The sequence below is a fragment of the Notolabrus celidotus genome, chromosome 21, assembly GCF_009762535.1.
Source record: "Notolabrus celidotus isolate fNotCel1 chromosome 21, fNotCel1.pri, whole genome shotgun sequence".
NCBI lineage: Eukaryota > Metazoa > Chordata > Actinopteri > Labriformes > Labridae > Notolabrus > Notolabrus celidotus.
The window spans coordinates 10,101,819-10,120,298 of record NC_048292.1 but is presented as its reverse complement, the minus strand read 5'-3'; the positions used below and the strand labels follow the sequence as shown (position 1 = coordinate 10,120,298).

Below are 18,480 nucleotides of genomic sequence, written 5' to 3'. Positions count from 1 at the left end.
TTGTTGCTGGCTTAACTCTCTCCTGTCCTTTAACCAGGACAGGCTTTGTTCTCTGCTGCGACAAGCCTGCAGCTCCTCTCTCGCTAAATAATAGGCAGATTGACAAGACCGCTGAGGTTTGTAACAGACAACAATTCTCCCAGGCTCGCAGAACGGCGGAGGCATGTCTCTCCGGTCGCTGCAGTATGCGCCCTCTGCTGCAGGGAATCCATTCCTGACATGATAATTGCTGTCAAATTACAGCCAGCCACCAACAATTATGATGAGCACCGACAGGTGAAGTGTGCTCCCAGTGAGCAACACGCTGACTGTTTAGAGGCAAGGGAGGGGACGCACACAATACACACACACACAACAAAACCATTTACAATTGTTCAAGGTCCTCTGGTCAAGCTGCACAGTTCCGGCAACACACAAACTGTTGTGCTGACTATGGAGCCGGAGCAGTCTTCACTTCATCTGTGGGGGTGGAGTAATTAGATGCTTTGTGATGAACAGGGAACTCGCTCCCTTGTGTGAATGTGTCATCTATTATCACACACCAGTAACTCATCTACAGCCTCTGAACCCCCATGTGCAGAAGCAAGATTTTCTTCAGGCGTTAACGCTTCGCACGGCAGTGGCTGCCCGAGCATTTACGCAGAGGAGCAAATTAACAATTGAGCCAATTACACCATTATGTAAACTGTCAATCTGAATGTCATTTGGAATAAGGGAGGGGAGATTTATGGCTGACCAGGTTGCAATTGTTTCTATTAAGATATGAGCTGCTATTTAAATTAGGAGATTAAATTCTGTGTACCATAACTCCTCTCTGCGGCATGCAAATACAAGAGCTGTCCTCTATTTATAATGTCAATTTTTTGTATATCTGACATAGATTTTTAGCAGGAAATAGGTGTTTCACTAGGAATTGAAAGCTTAATAGCATTGTACATAATGGTAGAAAGGGATTTTTGTAGGCTAACTATTCAATAGTTTCCACTTGTTAGAATTTGATTTCAAAAATTGCACTGCATGTTTTTCTTCGAAAGTGAAAGACTTCTTTTGTCAATATGGAAATGAAAAATGTGACAGAGGCAGGTATATGTTTTTTAGAAATGTTTAAAAAAAGCTTGCAATTCGGATATCAAGGGTAAGATCATTTCAGGCTTGTATAGGGCCTGTCAAATCTTAAGACACACTCTAATGCATATATTAAAGGGAAATGGGAGAAGGAAGACGGGATAAATATATCTGAGGAAGAATCAAAAATGTGGGAATACCATTGGAGGTGTAGTAGTTCGCAAATATGGAGGGAATACAGCTGGAAAACCTGATAAGATATTTTATAACACCCTCACAGAAATCCTACTATGATGGAAATCCCCCCACACATGTTGGCCGAACTGCGGTAGCCAAAATGCAAACCACTACCACGTTATGTGGGACTGCCCTATTATCAATGACTATTGGACAGATGTACACAATGCTATACAAGATATTTTTGAAGATGTGCTGCCTCTTGAGGTCAAGATGTTGTATTTTGGGATTTTACCTCAAGATTGGTGGAAAAAGGACAAGTATCTAATGAACATTCGGCTGGTTGCAACTAAAAAGGCCTTAACCAGGAAATGGTTGACACAGGAGAGCCCAACTCTAAATGGATGGATGGACATTACAATGGACATTTACAATATGGAAAAGACTGCGGCACTTGTTAATCACTGCTAACTGGAGGCAATGGGTTAATTTTGTAACCCCCCATAGACCGGATTTTATTTTCACTGCTTATTAGTTTTATTGTATATTTAAGTAAATAAAAGACTACTCCCTTTTTGTTCATAATTTGCTTTTAGTTTCTGTTATGTTATTTTCTGTTGGTATATATGTGATTTTGAAATTATGATTTCAAAGCTTATGTGGAGAATGTAGAAATGATGTATACCTTGGAAGTGTTTAATGCAATATTTCAATAAAAAAAAAAAAATTATATTAAAAAAAAAAGGAAGTGAAAGACTTCATGTGCCATGTACTGTGTACATCTGTCATATGGTATAATCATGCATATTTATACATGAAATACTGCACATATCTGTAATATAATAAATGAACAATCATATCAACTGCTTATTCTAAATAAAATGACTTGCATTGATATCTGTTGTTACTGCACATACATATAGCTTCTTAATATCACTCTTTACAGAAAGTACTGCTCTGTGAGACTACTTATGCTTGATAATGCAAACAACCACAATTCTAATATGCTTGTGTTTTGAAATATGTTCTGGAGGTGGATATTTGGAATAAACAGAGCACAAGTTAGCTACATTTTTAAATTGATACAGCCCCCATTTTTTGAAGATAGAGCTTCAAAAAATGTACAAACATGTGAAGAAATTATACAAAAATAAAAAAACAAATCATCCAAATATATAAATACCTGTCCAAAAGAGACATCAACCATGGCGTTGCTTCCCTCAGCTGTCGCCACCACTGAAAGATATGCAGGCCCATTCACTGGAGTTTGTCCTCTTGCTTGATCCAACCACTTTTGGTCGTTCCATTTTCAACTACTGTCTCCCTTTCTTGGTCTGTGTAGCAGAAGTTGTTAAAAGCTAAATGCTTGCTCTTTCTTTGCCATTGTAGTCCGACTTTAAAGAGTTAATTCCAACTCGTTCGGTGGAAACAGCTGATAGTTTCTGTTTGCGTGCAGCACATTTAAAAATAGATTACGCACAGGTGGATGGCTTGATTGGCTGGTACGTCATCCAATTACTTCAATTGGTGGGCGGACCTATCACCGGCCTGCAGCTTCCACAGACACCTGATTTTTTATTTTTTTTACTTTATTGTTACAGCATTGTTAGCACTACTTGTATTGGGAATATAAAATGCTTGTCAATAATAATAACCAACAATGTTTCTACAATAGCAGGCTATGCTAGCTTGAGTAAGTTTCAGTTTGAAAAAAGTTTAACATTGAGGAAGCTGTGGGTGCTTTCACTGCATTTCAAAACAAACAGTTGAAGTATCTCATGTTTACTCAATTTTGTCCAACAGAATGTGTTACGACACAGTGGCTCCGGGTGTCTCTGGGGAGGGCTTAAAAAAGATCACCTTTGACCTAGGCAAATATATGGTTGACAATGACAGCTGACTTCTCTGTCAAATGCTCAGAACAAGGCGCTCATAAAAGGATTCAAATAGCAGCTAATGTTAAACTTGTGTTGAAGAGTCCATATTTGGGTGTGTTTGGAAAACACCCTCATTCTAATTTGAGTACACCTCCATAGTATTTAAGCCAGCACGTGAAGACAGAAGCGAGGCGACTTCATCTGGCCCGGTCGTCCTCCAAGCAGTCGCGATGCTTGTTACTGATGCTGATGCTGTTTGATTGTAATAAATCTGATTACTATCCAAGATGGCCAGTGTCACGAAGTTCATTCTACATCTACACATCACGGGCTGTTAAGATACGACACAGTCATTGGGAAATACTTGGTGTTAACATATAGAGCAGTGGTTCCCAAAGTGGGGGTCAAGACCCCTTGGGGGGTCGCCAGTTACTAATTAGGGGTTGCGAGATTTTATCTTATTTTTTTTAAAGTAATCTAACATATTGTATATTGCCATTACTGTAAATATATATTCTTTAAAAATAATTCATTTAAAAATAAAACCTTGCAAATACATTTTTTTTTCCTCTTAGTTCTCTGCCTTTTTTTTAGAGGACTCCTAAGGTTAGGGTTAGAGTTACCCCAAAAGTCCACAGGATGCTTGTGCGCCGTGTTACAGCTGCGACACGGCTTTGCTCCATCCAAGGGCTTGGGCCTTGGTCCACAGGACGCGTGTTGGGAGCGTAGCGCCAGCTCAGAGCAGGCAAGATCAGCTGGGTCCAGCATAGAGAGAACCACATACAAAAAACATGTCACAGAGCTGTGGTTGAATTTCTGCTCATTTGGATAGTATTCCATTACTTTTGTGCTTTAATCATATATCCATATATGGTGTTCTATTTTGAATGTGGCAGATGTTGCATGCGATCCTCGTGCCTGACTTCCTGTCAAGGTCGTTCTTTTCTGTGCATATTGACGCGTGCTGGCCATGGGCTCCGTTGAAAATAGACATAAAGTGTATCTCTGGTGGAGCGGTGCAGGGCCCCCCCCCTGAGATGGAGCTGAGACGCGCCACAGCGTGCACTGTTGATCCTAGAGCATTGACTAGAATGGGAACGTATCGGCTGTGCAGTGCCCGGTGCAGCCGATATGCAACTGTGGATCCGAGGCTTTAGAGTTAGGGTTAAATTACAGTTGATTAACAAAAGCATCAGTAGCAGCGGTTAATTCATAACAGCAAAGGAAACACACCCACATGTGCATTTGGTGGCTACTTTTCTGCAGACTCTTTGGCACCTATAGTTTGGGGGTCATGAGCAGAAAAGTTTGGGAACCCCTGATATAGAGGACACAATTTCAAGACCATTAAGCTCCCTTTGAAAACAGTTACCAAAAGAAACACACTTGTTAAAGCTCACAGAAAATATAATGGACCTGCCTGTTAACTGGGTACATTTTTAGGTATGTCCAAAGGGAAAACACAACTCTGAGTGTAGTGCTTAACTTCAAACATTTAAGGGATAAAAAGAAAGAAAGAAAGCATTCTTTCTTTACATTTACAGTACATGACTTAGGCTGTTTTCAAAACCGCCTGCTACATACTACCTATGAATGCAGTATGCAGTACGCACTGCATACGACACTGCATACTGGCTCAAAGGTAGTATGTAGTATGACTGTTCGGTTGGATCTGTTTTGCAGTATGCTGGGCCAGGCGTCGCTGGATTTCCGGTTTCAGAAAGCAGAAGTAAACAACAGCCAAGCTGATAGCAAAACTGCTTCTTTAGCATCCACTTATTGTGTTTATAGTTAAGAGGTGGTTTCGAATACTACAGATTTTGCTGTTGTTCACATACTGCATAATGAATTTTGGCCAAATCAGTACATACTACTAGTATAGTAGGCGGTTTTGTCTTCTCTATCATCTTCCCGAAATAACTCCTTGCTTCCTTTCAGAATAAGGTGCAGCCATTCAAATGTAATACATAGAGGACAGCTATGTCTTAAATTTAATCAGCTGGTTGTATGGAGGAAATGATCTGTTACCTTTTTCACTTTTCATATTACTGGTGAATTGATTTGACTTTGACTTTCTTTTACTGTTCTTAAAAATATCACATTATTATTATTCTTATTAAAATGTCTGTATAGATTCATGTTAGAAGCAGCGGCGGAGTGTTATTTGAAGGCATGGAAAACAAAGAAGAAACAAACTTAAAAAAAAGACAAATTCAAATATCCAAATGATCTTGATACAGGAAGCTGTCAACCAATCAGTTTGTATTTCATAGGGCAGTTTATTGAACTTGTAAATGTGTTAGGCGTCATTATGCATGACCTTAGTTTTTCTACACTCACAAAACCATAAAAGTTTGGACATTTATAATAATAATTTGCTGCTTCAACATTACATTCAAAGCTGTAAATTGTTATAGCTACATTTCGTTAAAAACACCATATTTACATTAATTGTAATACACAAATTTTATATTTGGCATACTTACATTAATCTCATCATATAATTTACAGGTTCTCAAGTACTGATTAATGTGAATATTTAATCTCAAAAATTCACAACAAATCAAAAAGAAAATGAACCATACAAAAATGAAACATACAAACGATACTAAAGCTAATCCCCTCTCCAGGAAAAGTGTGGCACGTTATTTAAGATTGATGAATATTTTATGCCAAAGTTTTCTCTATTTTACAAAACAATGTGGAATCCGCCTGCTATAGAACACTTAGCTTCACTGCAGCAACACAATGTGGTTGAACTGAGCAACTGTTTATAGTGCCGTCAACACACGTCCATCTTTCAATCAACACAAAGTAAATCTCAACTGTACAAATATCTGACATGATTAGTTTGTAATATTCTGCAATACAGATTCACTCTTTGTGTGTTTTAAGCTAACTGACAGTGAGACTCTGTCCTAATTGCTGCTTTGTCAAATAGAGAGTTTATCATAACAGTACTGGTCGTAATACTAACGATGAAGTTTGTGCTTGTCTTGAGTTACATTTGATCAGCAGGTAAAGAGTTAAGAAGGATTTTTTTAGGTTAAATCACTTTGTAAATTCTTTCTTGGAAACGTCTGTTCAGTTGATTCCAGATCCCAGTTAAAAAAAAAAAATCTTTACAGCACATTGTACATTTTCCTTTGGCACAATACTTGGTAACCCCGCCCCCTTTAAGATCTGTTGTCATGTACATCATGCAAGAGGGATAAGGTATGTTCATATGAAGTGTCAATATCCAGTTTCTTAGCATGCAATTGCACCATTTTTTCCTGAATGTTTGGCCAAGCTTAGCTTTCCTTTTAATGATGGGGGCAGTTTTTGGTAAGTGTGAAATGTTGGAGGGTAATTTTTATTTTCAGTTTTCAATTTTCAATCAGCAGATTGGTTAAAGCGGCAACTGCACAGTGGCTTTCAGATTATCATACCTGAAAACCAATTTAATTTTGGTCAAAATTCTTGTTATCATGTCAAAAAACTATTAATTTTAACATCTGCATAAATGACACAAAAAGTCATCTCTTTGAATAAAAATGTAGAGCCAACTGTTGACATATTTTGACATGAAAACCCATCTTTAATAACCCAATAGCTACAGTCAGACAGCAGCAATCATTAGCATTCAGCCACATACTTTATATTATTACCATAAGCTAGAAAGTGACTGAGAGCTAATAACCGTTTGCTAGTGAAGAGTATGTGACAGTAGAAATAAGTTCCTAGCTAACGTAGTGCTAGCATAGCTCTGGTTGCTTGGAGGTTATTAAACATGTTGCTTTTTTAATTAAATTTTAAGACCAAAAGGTACAAGTATGCCATTTCATTTTCACCCAATGCATTTTTAAAAGCATCCGTGTAATTTTTTGTGCCATTGCTTGTGTGGATATGACCGTGAGAACACAACCTCGATCACTAGACTTCACTGAAATGCATACTCGAGGCCTCTAGCACCTTTTGAGCCTAACAGTTTACAAATGTACAGTTGTTTAAAAAAAAACAATCGTGCAAGACTCACGGATAAAAGACTCTGTTTCCAATACTTAAGGCAAAAACAATTCTCATATATACCAATATACATATATTTCAGATTATTACATCTATCAAAACTGTTTGTGTTTTCTAGAATGTTCTGGTAAACATATGTTGCAACTGACCGTGGTGACCCTAATGTACAGACTAGAGCTAAAAGTGCGGAATGACCAAGTCAAAGTCAATGCCCTCTAGCAAATACAAAAAGAAACGTCCATTACTCAAGAGTTTCTTCAGTTTTTTTTTTGTTTTTTTTGTTGACTGCCTGTTACTCTATAGGCCTGTGTCTTTTATTGGAGTGTAGGTCTAGGAATACCAAACTGGAGATCACCAAAAATTAAAAAATAAAAGCAAGGGAGTGCCCAGTAAAAAAGTGCAAAATACGCCAGTGTGTTTCTTCAAGCTCCAGACATGGATCTGAACCAGCACCTATAGCTGGGACACCTTCCTGGGCAGGGGTCTGGGTCTGGGGACTCGTGGGTCGGAGGTCCCATCCAGCTTCATGCTGCCCGTGCGGAGCTGGTGAGGCTTGGGTGGCAGCGCAGGGGGGTCCACCTGTGGGGGGATGGAGAGGCTGTGGGGCAGCGGCACAGGCCTGCGTGGGTTGTTCCGCTCATACACACTGTAAGGAGGCGGTGTCTTGTTCTCCCTGCGGATTGGTTCGTCTGAGCTGCTGGAGACGGAGTTTGGTAAGGTGGTAAGAGGAGGGAGAGTGTGGGGAGGGTGGTCGCCTGCAGGCAGCTCTGTACCAGAAGCTTCTGACACGCTGCAGCGACTCAGGGAGGAGATGCCGCTGCTGTAGCTGCCGGAGAGGACGGGGGAGTTGGAGACCAGGCTGGCAGACTGGCACTCTGTGGGCGAGGGCGTGAAAGGTGGCACTGAGGTCTACAGAGAGAGGAAAGGACAGGGAATCACAAACTTAACATTTCAGACACTGGTTTTTAAACGTAATTGTCTTTCATTTTATCAGCATAAAGCAAATGCATGAAATCATCATCTAGAAAAAAAATGCAACCAATTTTGCAACTTTGAACTTTCTTAAATATTGTTGGGTTTTGGACTGTTCAGTCGGAGCCCCTTCTTTTGGTTGGTCATCTTTTCTTCAACTATTTTCAGACATTTTTTGAACCAAACAATGAATAATAAAAGTTTATCATTCGCATATGACTTTATTTTATCATTAATTTTTAGGATGAGGTGACAGCATGAGTAAAGTTAGAAAACAGAGCCATGCTACTGATGTATTTTTTCTGTCGCCACTTTCATCCCATTGTTTATTACCCTGTGTGCCATGACTTCAATTTCATAGCGTTTCTCATAGGTGAAGGCTGTTGCTTGGTTACAAAAGTTTTCATATGGTACTTCTGCTTCCTTTAGTGGTGAGCAGAGGTTTGAAGGGTCTTTAAATGATTCATATTTGCCTCAATGAAAAGTTACTTGGAAATTCTACCCTTCTAAAAAACAGTGTGGCTCGCTTCTCTATTCTATACTCACTATAGGGGGGTGGCTTACTCCAGAAACATACATACTGTTTATGTATATGTTGAGGAGTTGCTGTATCAAATTGAGTTGTCTTTCCCCAGAAATTAGGGTTACCATGTTTCTTTTATGACTCCAATCCATTTCTCTTTTGCTGTGGCTCAGCATTTAAATAACCTTTATCAGATTTGATGGTTTAGTCACAGACTTTCCCAAAAAGTGTTGGACTTTTCTTTCACAAATGTGGGAAGGACATTGCATTAAAATGTACAAAACAGTGAAATGTATCTTGCCCGGCTGGGCAGCTCCCTGAGTGCTCAGCACCCCTAAACATCCGATCCTAGAATCGCCCCTGCCTGCAGCTGTTGTCTCAACTTAACATTTCATCATGAATAATAGCTGAATATATGCCAGTGTTTATGGAATAGTATTTTGTCTTGAAATGCCCATCCCTAGCTGTGACCACAAAAAAAATCGCTGTAAATGGACACAGGGCCTTGAGTAATTGTGGGAGCCATACAGGGGGTTAAAAGACAAGAGAGCACTGATGTTCCACATACTGCAGTTACCCTTTTTTTAAAGTAATATGTTTCTTAATCTAAAACAAAAGTAGGTCTCATTTTGGGCTGGCACAGCTCTTGTCTTAAACAATGTGAGCACTTATATTGTTATAATACCACCATATTATACACATCCACACTCTGCTGTCTTCAACGTGTGCTGTCTCAGCCATACAGTGCTAATAAATACTTAAAAAGAGACTCAGTGAACAGATTGAGCCAAACCAAGCCAGTGCACCGAGACGAAAAAATACAATATGCTGCACTTCCCCGCTCAAAAATCTGATCACTCAACAAAAATGTTTTTCTAAGCAATTACACCAAGCTGCCATTAAATCTGTGAAATTTTAATTGGATGTAGTGGAGTATACAATCGATCAGAAAGGTTGTATTGTTCATGCTAGAGGGGGCACGCACAAAGTGAGGTAGCCATTTGATATGCATGAATGGACGAACCTTTTGTGTGATGAAAATGAGTTTGTTCAACAAGCAGCTTAAACACCTGACCCACTTTTTCACATTAAATATGGCTTCTACCTCTGGAGATGAGTAATGGCAGCCCTGTCAAACTGCTACCATGTGTTTTTTTTTTTGCAGGTTGGTTGTTGTCCTGGGGTTCATGGTCTAGTAATAAGCCTGCACTGACTGATGTGTGTGTTCGACGTGTGTGTGCTCATGCTACAGATAATGGGGCCTCCTGTAGGTCCGCGGAGGACCCGTCTCTAGCTGCGCTGTGATGGGCAGCTTGGTACTTCGCTCCAGGCCTCTTCTATTGCCACAAACACACACACACACAAACACACTCGCACATAGATGTTGCGACATATACACACCTCACCACACGCACAAATCTGATTGACAGAGCATGCTGAGCACCAGGCTGTCACTCACACTTTCCCAAGTTGTTCTCTCTCTCTCTCTCCTTCCTTTCTTGCCTCACACACGCAGACCACACAAAAACGCACAAACAACCACATTTCTTGCTAGTTGTCACACCTAAGAAGGCATCGCACCCACAACAGAGCAGAGAGCTTAGCACTGTTGCTTGTGACAAGGCGACAAAGAAGATAACAGTTCACAGGAGACAGGCAACAGTTCACCAGAGTTTCAAAAACAACTTTTTAGCCTCATTAAGGGCTCACTCGACGCTCGGTTAACCTTTCCTGGACCTCTGCTGCTGCTGCAGACTGGTGTTAACTACTGAGAGGCTCATTATGAATTAATGAGAGCTTGGAGACAAAGCGAGAGTAATGAGTTTAACTGTAAATAAACTGAAAAACACTTGAGGTTGGAGATGCAAAAAGAAAACTGTTTGAGAAGAGGTTAACATAAAGCATACAGCAGCCTTGATGCTCATTATTTTAAGGAAGAAATCGCAACTATTTCATCAGTCATGCAGCAGTCATTGTCCTCTGGCGTCGTGCTCATGGTGGGAGGCCACAATACATTTTTAATGTCATATCGCGCTGATCCACACTTAAAGTGGAAGAAGTATAAGCCAGCCATCCAGGTATCATTTCTAGGCTTCTTGATTGATCAGCAAATTAGACTAAGGCTGCAACGAGGGACTGATTTGGTAGTAGTATCAGTATTTGTAGTATTACTGGTAGTAGTAATAGTAGTAGTAGTAGTTGTTGTAGAAGAAGTATAGGAAAAGTAGAAGCAGTAGTGGATTACGTAGTAGTACTAATAGTAGTAGTAGTAGTTGTGGTAATAGTAGAAGTAGTATCAGTTGTAGTAGTAGTTATAGTAGTAGTAGTAATAGTAGTTATAGTAGTAGTTGTTGTAGTAGTAGTAGTAGTAGTAGTAGTAGTAGTAGTTGTAGTAGTAGTAGTGGTGGTATTAGCAGAAGTATTATCAGTTTTAGTAGTAGAATTATTAGTAGTAGTAGTAGTAATAGTAGTTATAGTAGTAAGTAGTAGTTGTAGTAGTAGTCGTAGTAGTGATATCAGTAGTACTAGTAGGAGTAGTGGTGGTATTAGTAGAAGTAGTAGAATTAATAGTAGTAGTGGTATCAGTAGTAGTAGCACTGGTATCAGTAGTAGTGGTAGTGGTAGTAGTAGTAGTAGTTGTTGTTTTTTGTTGTAGTAGTAATAGTAGTAGTAGTAGTAGTAGTAGTTGTGCTATCAGTAGTAGCACTGGTATCAGTAGTAGTAGTAGTAGTAGTAGTAGTAGTAGTAGTAGTTGTGCTATCAGTAGTAGCACTGGTATCAGTAGTAGCACTGGTATCAGTAGTAGTAGTAGTAGTAGTTGTTGTTGTATTAATAGTTGTTGTTGTTGTAGTAGCAGTAGTTGTGGTATCAGTAGTAGCACTGGTATCAGTAGTAGTAGTAGTAGTAGTAGTAGTAGTTTTTGTACTAATAGTAGTTGTGGTAGTAGTAGCAGTAGTTGTGGTAGTAGTAGCAGTAGTTGTGGTATCAGTAGTAGTAGTAGTGGTAGTAGTAGTACACTATAGTTCCAGGATATTAAAGCTGGAATACAGAACTACAACATTATAAAATAACTTCCCTCTTGAGCTAGACAGTGAAGCAGATTTGAATTTGAATCAACTGACAGGTGGTTGACCTAAAAAGAGAACATTTGCTTTTGCTTCTTTTTTGGCCAGAGGGCCACCTGACATCCTCACTGATCTTGAATTTGTGGACACCAGTTGGTGTTAAGCAGGTGTACATTTAGCTACAATGGTTGCCCTCTAGCTAGTCTCGTTTTAGTACAGCAGTGTCATAAAAAACTACAAAATCAGCAGCAGTGAGGCTGTAAGCAGCTTCAGTGAACGGTAATGCGAAAGCTCCGAGGCTTTAGGGCTGACACAGAGGAGGATAAGGACCCTGGAGCTGGCCGGTAAGACGTTAGCAGCACAGGATGAAAGCCCCACGGCTGTCACTGAGCAAGGTCAGGCTGTCTCAGGGAAAGAACAAGAGATACACAAAAAAAAAAAAGCCAACAATTTTAGGAAGAGAGTGACAGAAAGAGGACCAACCTTCTGCGGGGATCTGGACGCGGAGACAGGGGACTGCGACCTCATGTTTTTAGCCGAGGAGCCTGCTGACAACCAGATGAAAAAAACAGAGAAAGGGGAGAGGAAAAGAGGGCAAATTCAAATTAGAGAAGCGTTTTCTTCCATTCACCGGGATGACACAGAATGAGTCATGCAAACATACACACAGAGCTAAGAGTGGCTTAAAGCATCAATGAGTCAAATAAGCCCTGATGTTGCGCAGGTCCTTTAGGCCGCCTTGAGCTGTTTCTACATCCAACAGCTGCTACAGCTTTATGCAATGAGGGCAGGAAAAAGTGAGGCGAAGAAAAACACACTCCATCTGCTTATTGCGCTGCCGGGCACCACAATATATCACAAAGCGATGGGGAATAAGCCAAGACTGTTGCGTCTGTAAATAAGTGAATAAGTACAGTTTGGGTTGATGGAGTGGGAAACTGTTGTTGAAATGTAATGACATGCACTTTGCAAATTTACATTGGAACTGCAAGCCCTCACAAATTCCACAGAGGTTTTCAAACTTGTTCACAGTTGAACTTAAGCGTCTCTTTGCAGAATATATTATCCAATGAGTAATGAAAATACTGCTGTTGTTATGTATTGGATGATATTAGGAGCAGGAAACAGTAGCTGAGAGCCTAAGAAGGGCAAAAGGTCACAGTAGAAGAGGAGTGGGAGAAGGCACCAGGTGTCAAAAGCGAGGAGTGGAAAATTAGTACCAGTCTTCATCTTGCAAGTCACTGTGAGCGTCCATTTTTACCTGAGTATGGTGGCCTAGGAGGGACGGGAGGGCAGAGCAATTTGCCAACAGAGTCAGAGAAGGATGGAGTGCGCTCTTTGACACTGTCAAGGCTCCAGCTACTGGGAGTGGGTCTCACTTACAGCACACAGAAACATGACAAGTCACTTCACAGGTAATGGGATCACACAACATGGAGAACACACAGTGGAGTGAGGAACATTTCACATGGATGTTTGTGGTTTTTGACTGATGGGATCCAACATGAAAAAAACAATCCTATACAGTTATTTCCCTTCAAACTAACTCATGTGTCATCTTTTTAATGTGGGAAGTGCTGAGGTGGAATATATCACATCATACTAAATTGAGCATCAGTCTGGATCAAGCAGTATAAGAATCTAAGGAGAATTTTTGTTATGGGGTTTGTTTGTTTGTTTTGTTTTATTGGTAATAGTGTGGCTATTGCTGATATTGTCGTCATATAAACATTCTTACTCGGGGAATCCACAGGATGCGTGTGCGCCGCGTTACGGCTGCGACACGGCTCTGCTCCGTCCCGGGGCTTTCGCCCTGGTCCATAGGATGCGTGTTTGGAGCGGCGCGCACTCCGGAGCAGGAAACTCAAGATCCCTCGAGAACTCCAAAACGCGCGAGAACAACGCAGTATAAACTTTTCCTCGTCCATGGTGTCGGATATCTTTTGAGACTGACGTCTGGCCCGATGCCACAGGTTATGACGTAATGTTGAAGAAGTGGTGAAATTTACGATCTTGTGTTTGCACATGGTGTTTATTTTGAAAGTGAGCGGATGTTGCATACGATCCTCGTGCCTGACTTCCGGGATAGTTCGATCATTTCTGTGTCGATTGACGCGTGCTGGGCGCGGGGAGCGGCGAAAATAGACTCCCCGCGTATCTCTGGCAGAGCGGCGCGGCGGAACGCTCCAGAGACGGAGCTGAGACGCGCCGCAGCGCGCCCTGTGGACTCTAGAGCATTGACTTGAATGGGAACCTATTTGCTGCGACGTGCGCGGCGCAGCCGTAACGTAACGCGACGCATCCTGTGGATCTTGGGCTTTAGTTACTATTATTATTCTGTTACTGATATAATAACTATTATCAATATTACTTATTATTCTTTTATCTGTTTTAGAAGATACCCTAGCTTGGATGGTGGAATATTTATTTATTCTATTTTCTATGTTTCTATTTATTCCTGTCTTAATCTGAATGTTTGACCAACAATTGTTTACGATAATCTTTCTACTGTAAAGAGCACGGTTATTGTTTTGTTTCTTTTGTTAAAATGTGAAAAATCTATAAAAATCTTGAGGGAAAAAAAAAAAAGAATCTACGGAGAAAAACACATAATCTCAGTTAAACTCACTTTTGATTTCTTCTAAAGGATAGGGCTGGGCGATAATTTGATAACGATAATTAACATGATATATTTTTTCTCAATATAAATATAACGTGTTCGATAAAAACATATATTTAAACTTGTAATTACACCCCATAACCACTGGAAAGAAAGGGGGTGCTAATGTACCTTAAACGCTAGTTGCCACCCAACATTAGACAGAAGAAGAAGCCAATCATGTCGCAGGGTGAGAGGAAGGCGGGGCTTAAATACGTTTGGAGGGGAATGTAAACACGGCTGAAACAAGCTAAAGAAGACGCAAACCTACCAGCTCAAAGCAGAGTCATTAGTCTGACACTGTGCTGACTCTGGCTTTATCTATTAACTTCGTACACTTAATCAACTTTACTTTCAGGATGTGGGTAAAGGAAGAGCAGAGAGACTACCTCTGCTGTGCATTTCAGACACGTTATGTGTCTGTGTTATGTTTACATGTCCACCGCGACCGTGGTACTGTGGGAAACACACTCTACTTAACTGATACACAGAATACAGTTTGATATATCTTTAAATTTAAATGAAAAAATGCAGACCAAAATCTGCCTTTAGATTTAAATGAAATAATGATTTGATATTTATCGTGATAATTATCGATATCGACTGATCATGATAACATCTGTTTTATTATTGCCCAGCTCTACGCAAAAATACACTTCCTGTATCCTCCTGCTTTCTTTCTTTCACTTAAGTCAACATGAAACAACTGTTTTCTTCTCTGTAAATTATTTCAGTCCATAAATATGCTCCAAAGAAAATGCATTATTAGCTTACATTACTGCTTGAGACATGAATTGCCAACAACAGATAATATTGAAGGTCAAACAAGAGGCCGTATTTGTGGGTAGCAGAACAAAGTTTGTACTCATTAGAAGCATTGAGCGTCAGGTCACTTAATTTGCATTAAATCAATAGTTGGATCATATTTTCTTTTGTAAGTATATCACATTGTTGTTTGGGTTTTATGTTCTAGAAAAAAAGGTAATGCTTTAAATGAAATGTTGCACGTTGTGTTGTTTTCTTCATGAAAAAAGGACGAGCAGAAAAAGACAACCATCAAAGGCTGGTGATGCATTTTCTTGAATGTAGCCTCCTTATGGAGTCTCTTAATTTGACTTTAGGTGTATAGGTCACATCTGTCTAATATTTACGTCCCTAATGCAAGATGATGATATGCGGACATATCCTTTCCATGAAATGTAATCAGGTGCTACATTGAAATCACAGCTCTGAGTCCTCAGCGTTATATTTAACAACACTATATCTCGTATCAAGGCTTATCATCTCAGGTTCAACTTCAGGTGTGACAGATGGCACTTTCACACAATCACATGCTTTGTGTTAATTCTGACACCCTGCGTGGTTGTACAGGCAGAGAACATGTCATGTCACCATATTGCAGGAGTTCATCTTCATCTCGCTGCATTATTTTACTGTTCACGCTTGAATCACATGGAGAGAGGTGTGTGTGTGTGTATGTGTGTGTTTGTTTGCGAGTTGTGAGGAAGATATCGCATCCTAGTTATCACGCGTTATTTTAAGGTGTTTCTTTACACCATCTTGTGTCGTTGTCTCACAAAGTGTTGGGTTGGTGAGAAAGAGCGATAGTAGGACATACATTTGATGCTTTGTTTTTTCACTTGTTATCTTATTGTTAATTAGTTATTGGAGGTTATCTTTACACTCAATTCACAGGGTTTTTTTCCACAGTGCATCTTCTGACAGAATACGCCAAAAAAAAGAAAAGATGACCAGGTGGTTAAAATAAAAGTTATGAAGTCATACATCAATAATGAAAAAAGACTGTCTGGTTGGTCATGGGAGAAAAATGGAGCCTGGCCTGTCCTGTATATATGTGTTTGTATATGTGTGTTTCCTGAGGAGCTCCCTGAAGCAGCTGTGTAAAGACAGATGCCTCCATTCACTCTGTGGTCAAACTGTCACACGCGCTGCATGTCAGGACAGATGAGGGACACACTCAAAGGTGGTGAAAATGTAGGTGAGTAATGAAAAATCGTGTGCGTGTGTGTGGGTGTTACTTCTGCAGCATCCCTCACTTTACATTTCTTCAGGGATTACGGTGAGCGGAGACATGCTGGGGGGGCTTGTGGTGCGAAATGATGGTAAATGTTCTTTTAAATAACAAAACAATAAAGATAACTGTAAGCTTTAGAATAGGTTCCATAAAAAAAGGATTTACATATGTAGGCACTATTATTCAGCAGGAGGGGACACCCTGCCATGAGAGGGAAGAATGAGTGTTTCTGAAACTGCTTGAATGAGACTGCATGGTTGTTGTGGAATCGGCTAAACGCAGTGTTTTGTGTCTGTTTTACCTTTGTCCGGTGCGGAGAGGTTGGGGTCACTCCTCGGTAAAGTGGTATCGCCTATCTGATGAGGAGGGGCTCTCTGCACACAGAAGAGAAATGGTGCAAATTGCTGTCAGATTCGTGTGCAGGAGGAAACAGTACATTTGAGATAACAAAGGTAAATGCCAGTTGTAGAGGAATACTTGAATATCGGATGGTTAAAATAAATATCAAGGTGCAAAATCCAAAAGGAATTCAATAGAAAAGACCGAGGCAGCCTCAGAGTCAGACAGACACAGAAAGAGAAGAGGAGTGTTGGAAGTGTAATGACCTTTAAGTCGAGCAGCAGGGTGATATTTGTAGAAGTGAAAAAACACCACGTCACCTGATGGCTACATTTATAAAAAAGACAGCTTTTTCTCACAGTGCTGCTCTAATGACAGTCAATGAAACCTCTCAAAATAACACTCCAATTTCGATCCAACAAACTTATACATTGTAGATTTGAAAGGATTCTCCAGACCGGGTAAGAAAAACAACTGGACTGAGCCAGACGCATTAGCACTGACTGGAAGAGATGAAAGGCTTCAGAAAACAAACGCAATACTTTTCTGTTACAGCAGCTTTGTCACTGAGGATGGAGTGCATGATTGTGTTATGTGCTGCCCTTCAGATGAGGAGGAAACTGCAATATCTTGCTGTTTTTGTTGGCTCTTGTTCATGTTGTAACATCAGCCTGCTGTATTGGATTTTTGTTTTTAAGTAGCCAAGCTCGCCTGCCTGACTTTGTGAAGCTATTGCTGTTTCAACTCTCAAATAAAAAGCCTTGATAGCATGTTCCCTCAACCAGGTCATTAGTTACTGAGTCAGATATGCCACCCTAGCAAGCTCATTAATATTAGAGTTGATCCAATACTCACACCATTATTGCCAAAATTGCAGGATTTTTATAATTGCAACCACTAATGGCTTTTGCACACTGAGTCTAGTCTTTTTGGATCTGGATCTGGTAAAAAAAACAAGTATGATGAAGTGAGGGGGACTTTGTAGTTCTTTCACTCATCTAAAATAGGAATACAAAACACTGGGTCCACCAACTACTGGAAGCAACACTAGAGCAAGGAGAGTTTTGCCCACTGATAAGGGAGCTCAAGAATTATCAAGATGGCTTCTAAGGTGGGGCGCTGGTGGCCTAGCGGTCTAAGCGCCCCACATACAGAGGCTACAGTCCTCGTCGCAGGGGTCGCCGGTTCGATTCCCGGCTGGTCAACCATTTCCTGCATGTCTTCCCCCACTCTCTACTCCCCATATTTCCTGTCTCTCTTCAGCTGTCCTATAAAAAATAAAGGCAAAAAAGGCCAAAAAATATAAAAAAAAAAAAAAAGATGGCTTCTAAGGTTTCTTTCAGGATGTTAGCGGTCCAGTCTAATATGCTTCTTTGCCATATATTAAAAAAAGAAGACCACCAATATCTGTGAAGGGATTGATCCTGAATAGCGGCTAGCAGTACATTTGAAGTAGCACAGATTAATCCAAAATTTGCCATTGGAAAAGTGTGGAAAGACACCTTGATCTGCAAATATTTAGACAAGATCATGGTCACTGGGTGTTAATTAGGGGTGGGAATTGAAAACCGGATCCGACTTAGAACCGGTTCCAATTAATCAATTCCATCGGAATTGTACACCTCAAATGTTATCGATTCTTCTTAACGATTCATTTCCCAGTACGTTGCATTACGTCACACACTCTGCGATGCAGAACTCCTTCAACCATGAGCAAACATGGAGAGGAAAAGCGTTCCTCCTCTCCAAATTCAAAGTAT

General features: G+C 40.3%; 1 protein-coding gene and 1 long non-coding RNA gene across 5 annotated transcripts in view; both read right to left on the bottom strand.

The window, feature by feature from the left end:
* The window catches only part of LOC117804693, a 233,533-nt gene extending 230,801 nt beyond the window's left edge, over window positions 1-2,732 (bottom strand). For all 3 annotated transcript variants that reach the window (XR_004629221.1, XR_004629222.1, XR_004629223.1), the window contains exon 1: window positions 2,426-2,732. This is a non-coding gene — a long non-coding RNA (uncharacterized LOC117804693). The remainder of the gene's footprint in view (window positions 1-2,425) is intronic.
* Window positions 2,733-5,378: 2,646 nt separating this feature from the next.
* dock4b (dedicator of cytokinesis 4b) overlaps window positions 5,379-18,480 on the bottom strand; it is a 170,271-nt gene continuing 157,169 nt past the window's right edge. Inside the window, exons 49-52 of one of the 2 annotated variants that reach the window (XM_034673952.1) lie at window positions 16,683-16,755; window positions 12,949-13,065; window positions 12,171-12,235; window positions 5,379-8,036 (exon numbers count right to left, since the gene is read on the bottom strand). In XM_034673952.1, the coding sequence (XP_034529843.1) occupies window positions 7,581-8,036; window positions 12,171-12,235; window positions 12,949-13,065; window positions 16,683-16,755 (711 nt within the window). In that variant the 3' untranslated portion in view covers window positions 5,379-7,580. The remainder of the gene's footprint in view (window positions 8,037-12,170; window positions 12,236-12,948; window positions 13,066-16,682; window positions 16,756-18,480) is intronic. The other variant, XM_034673953.1, reaches the window with a different exon arrangement.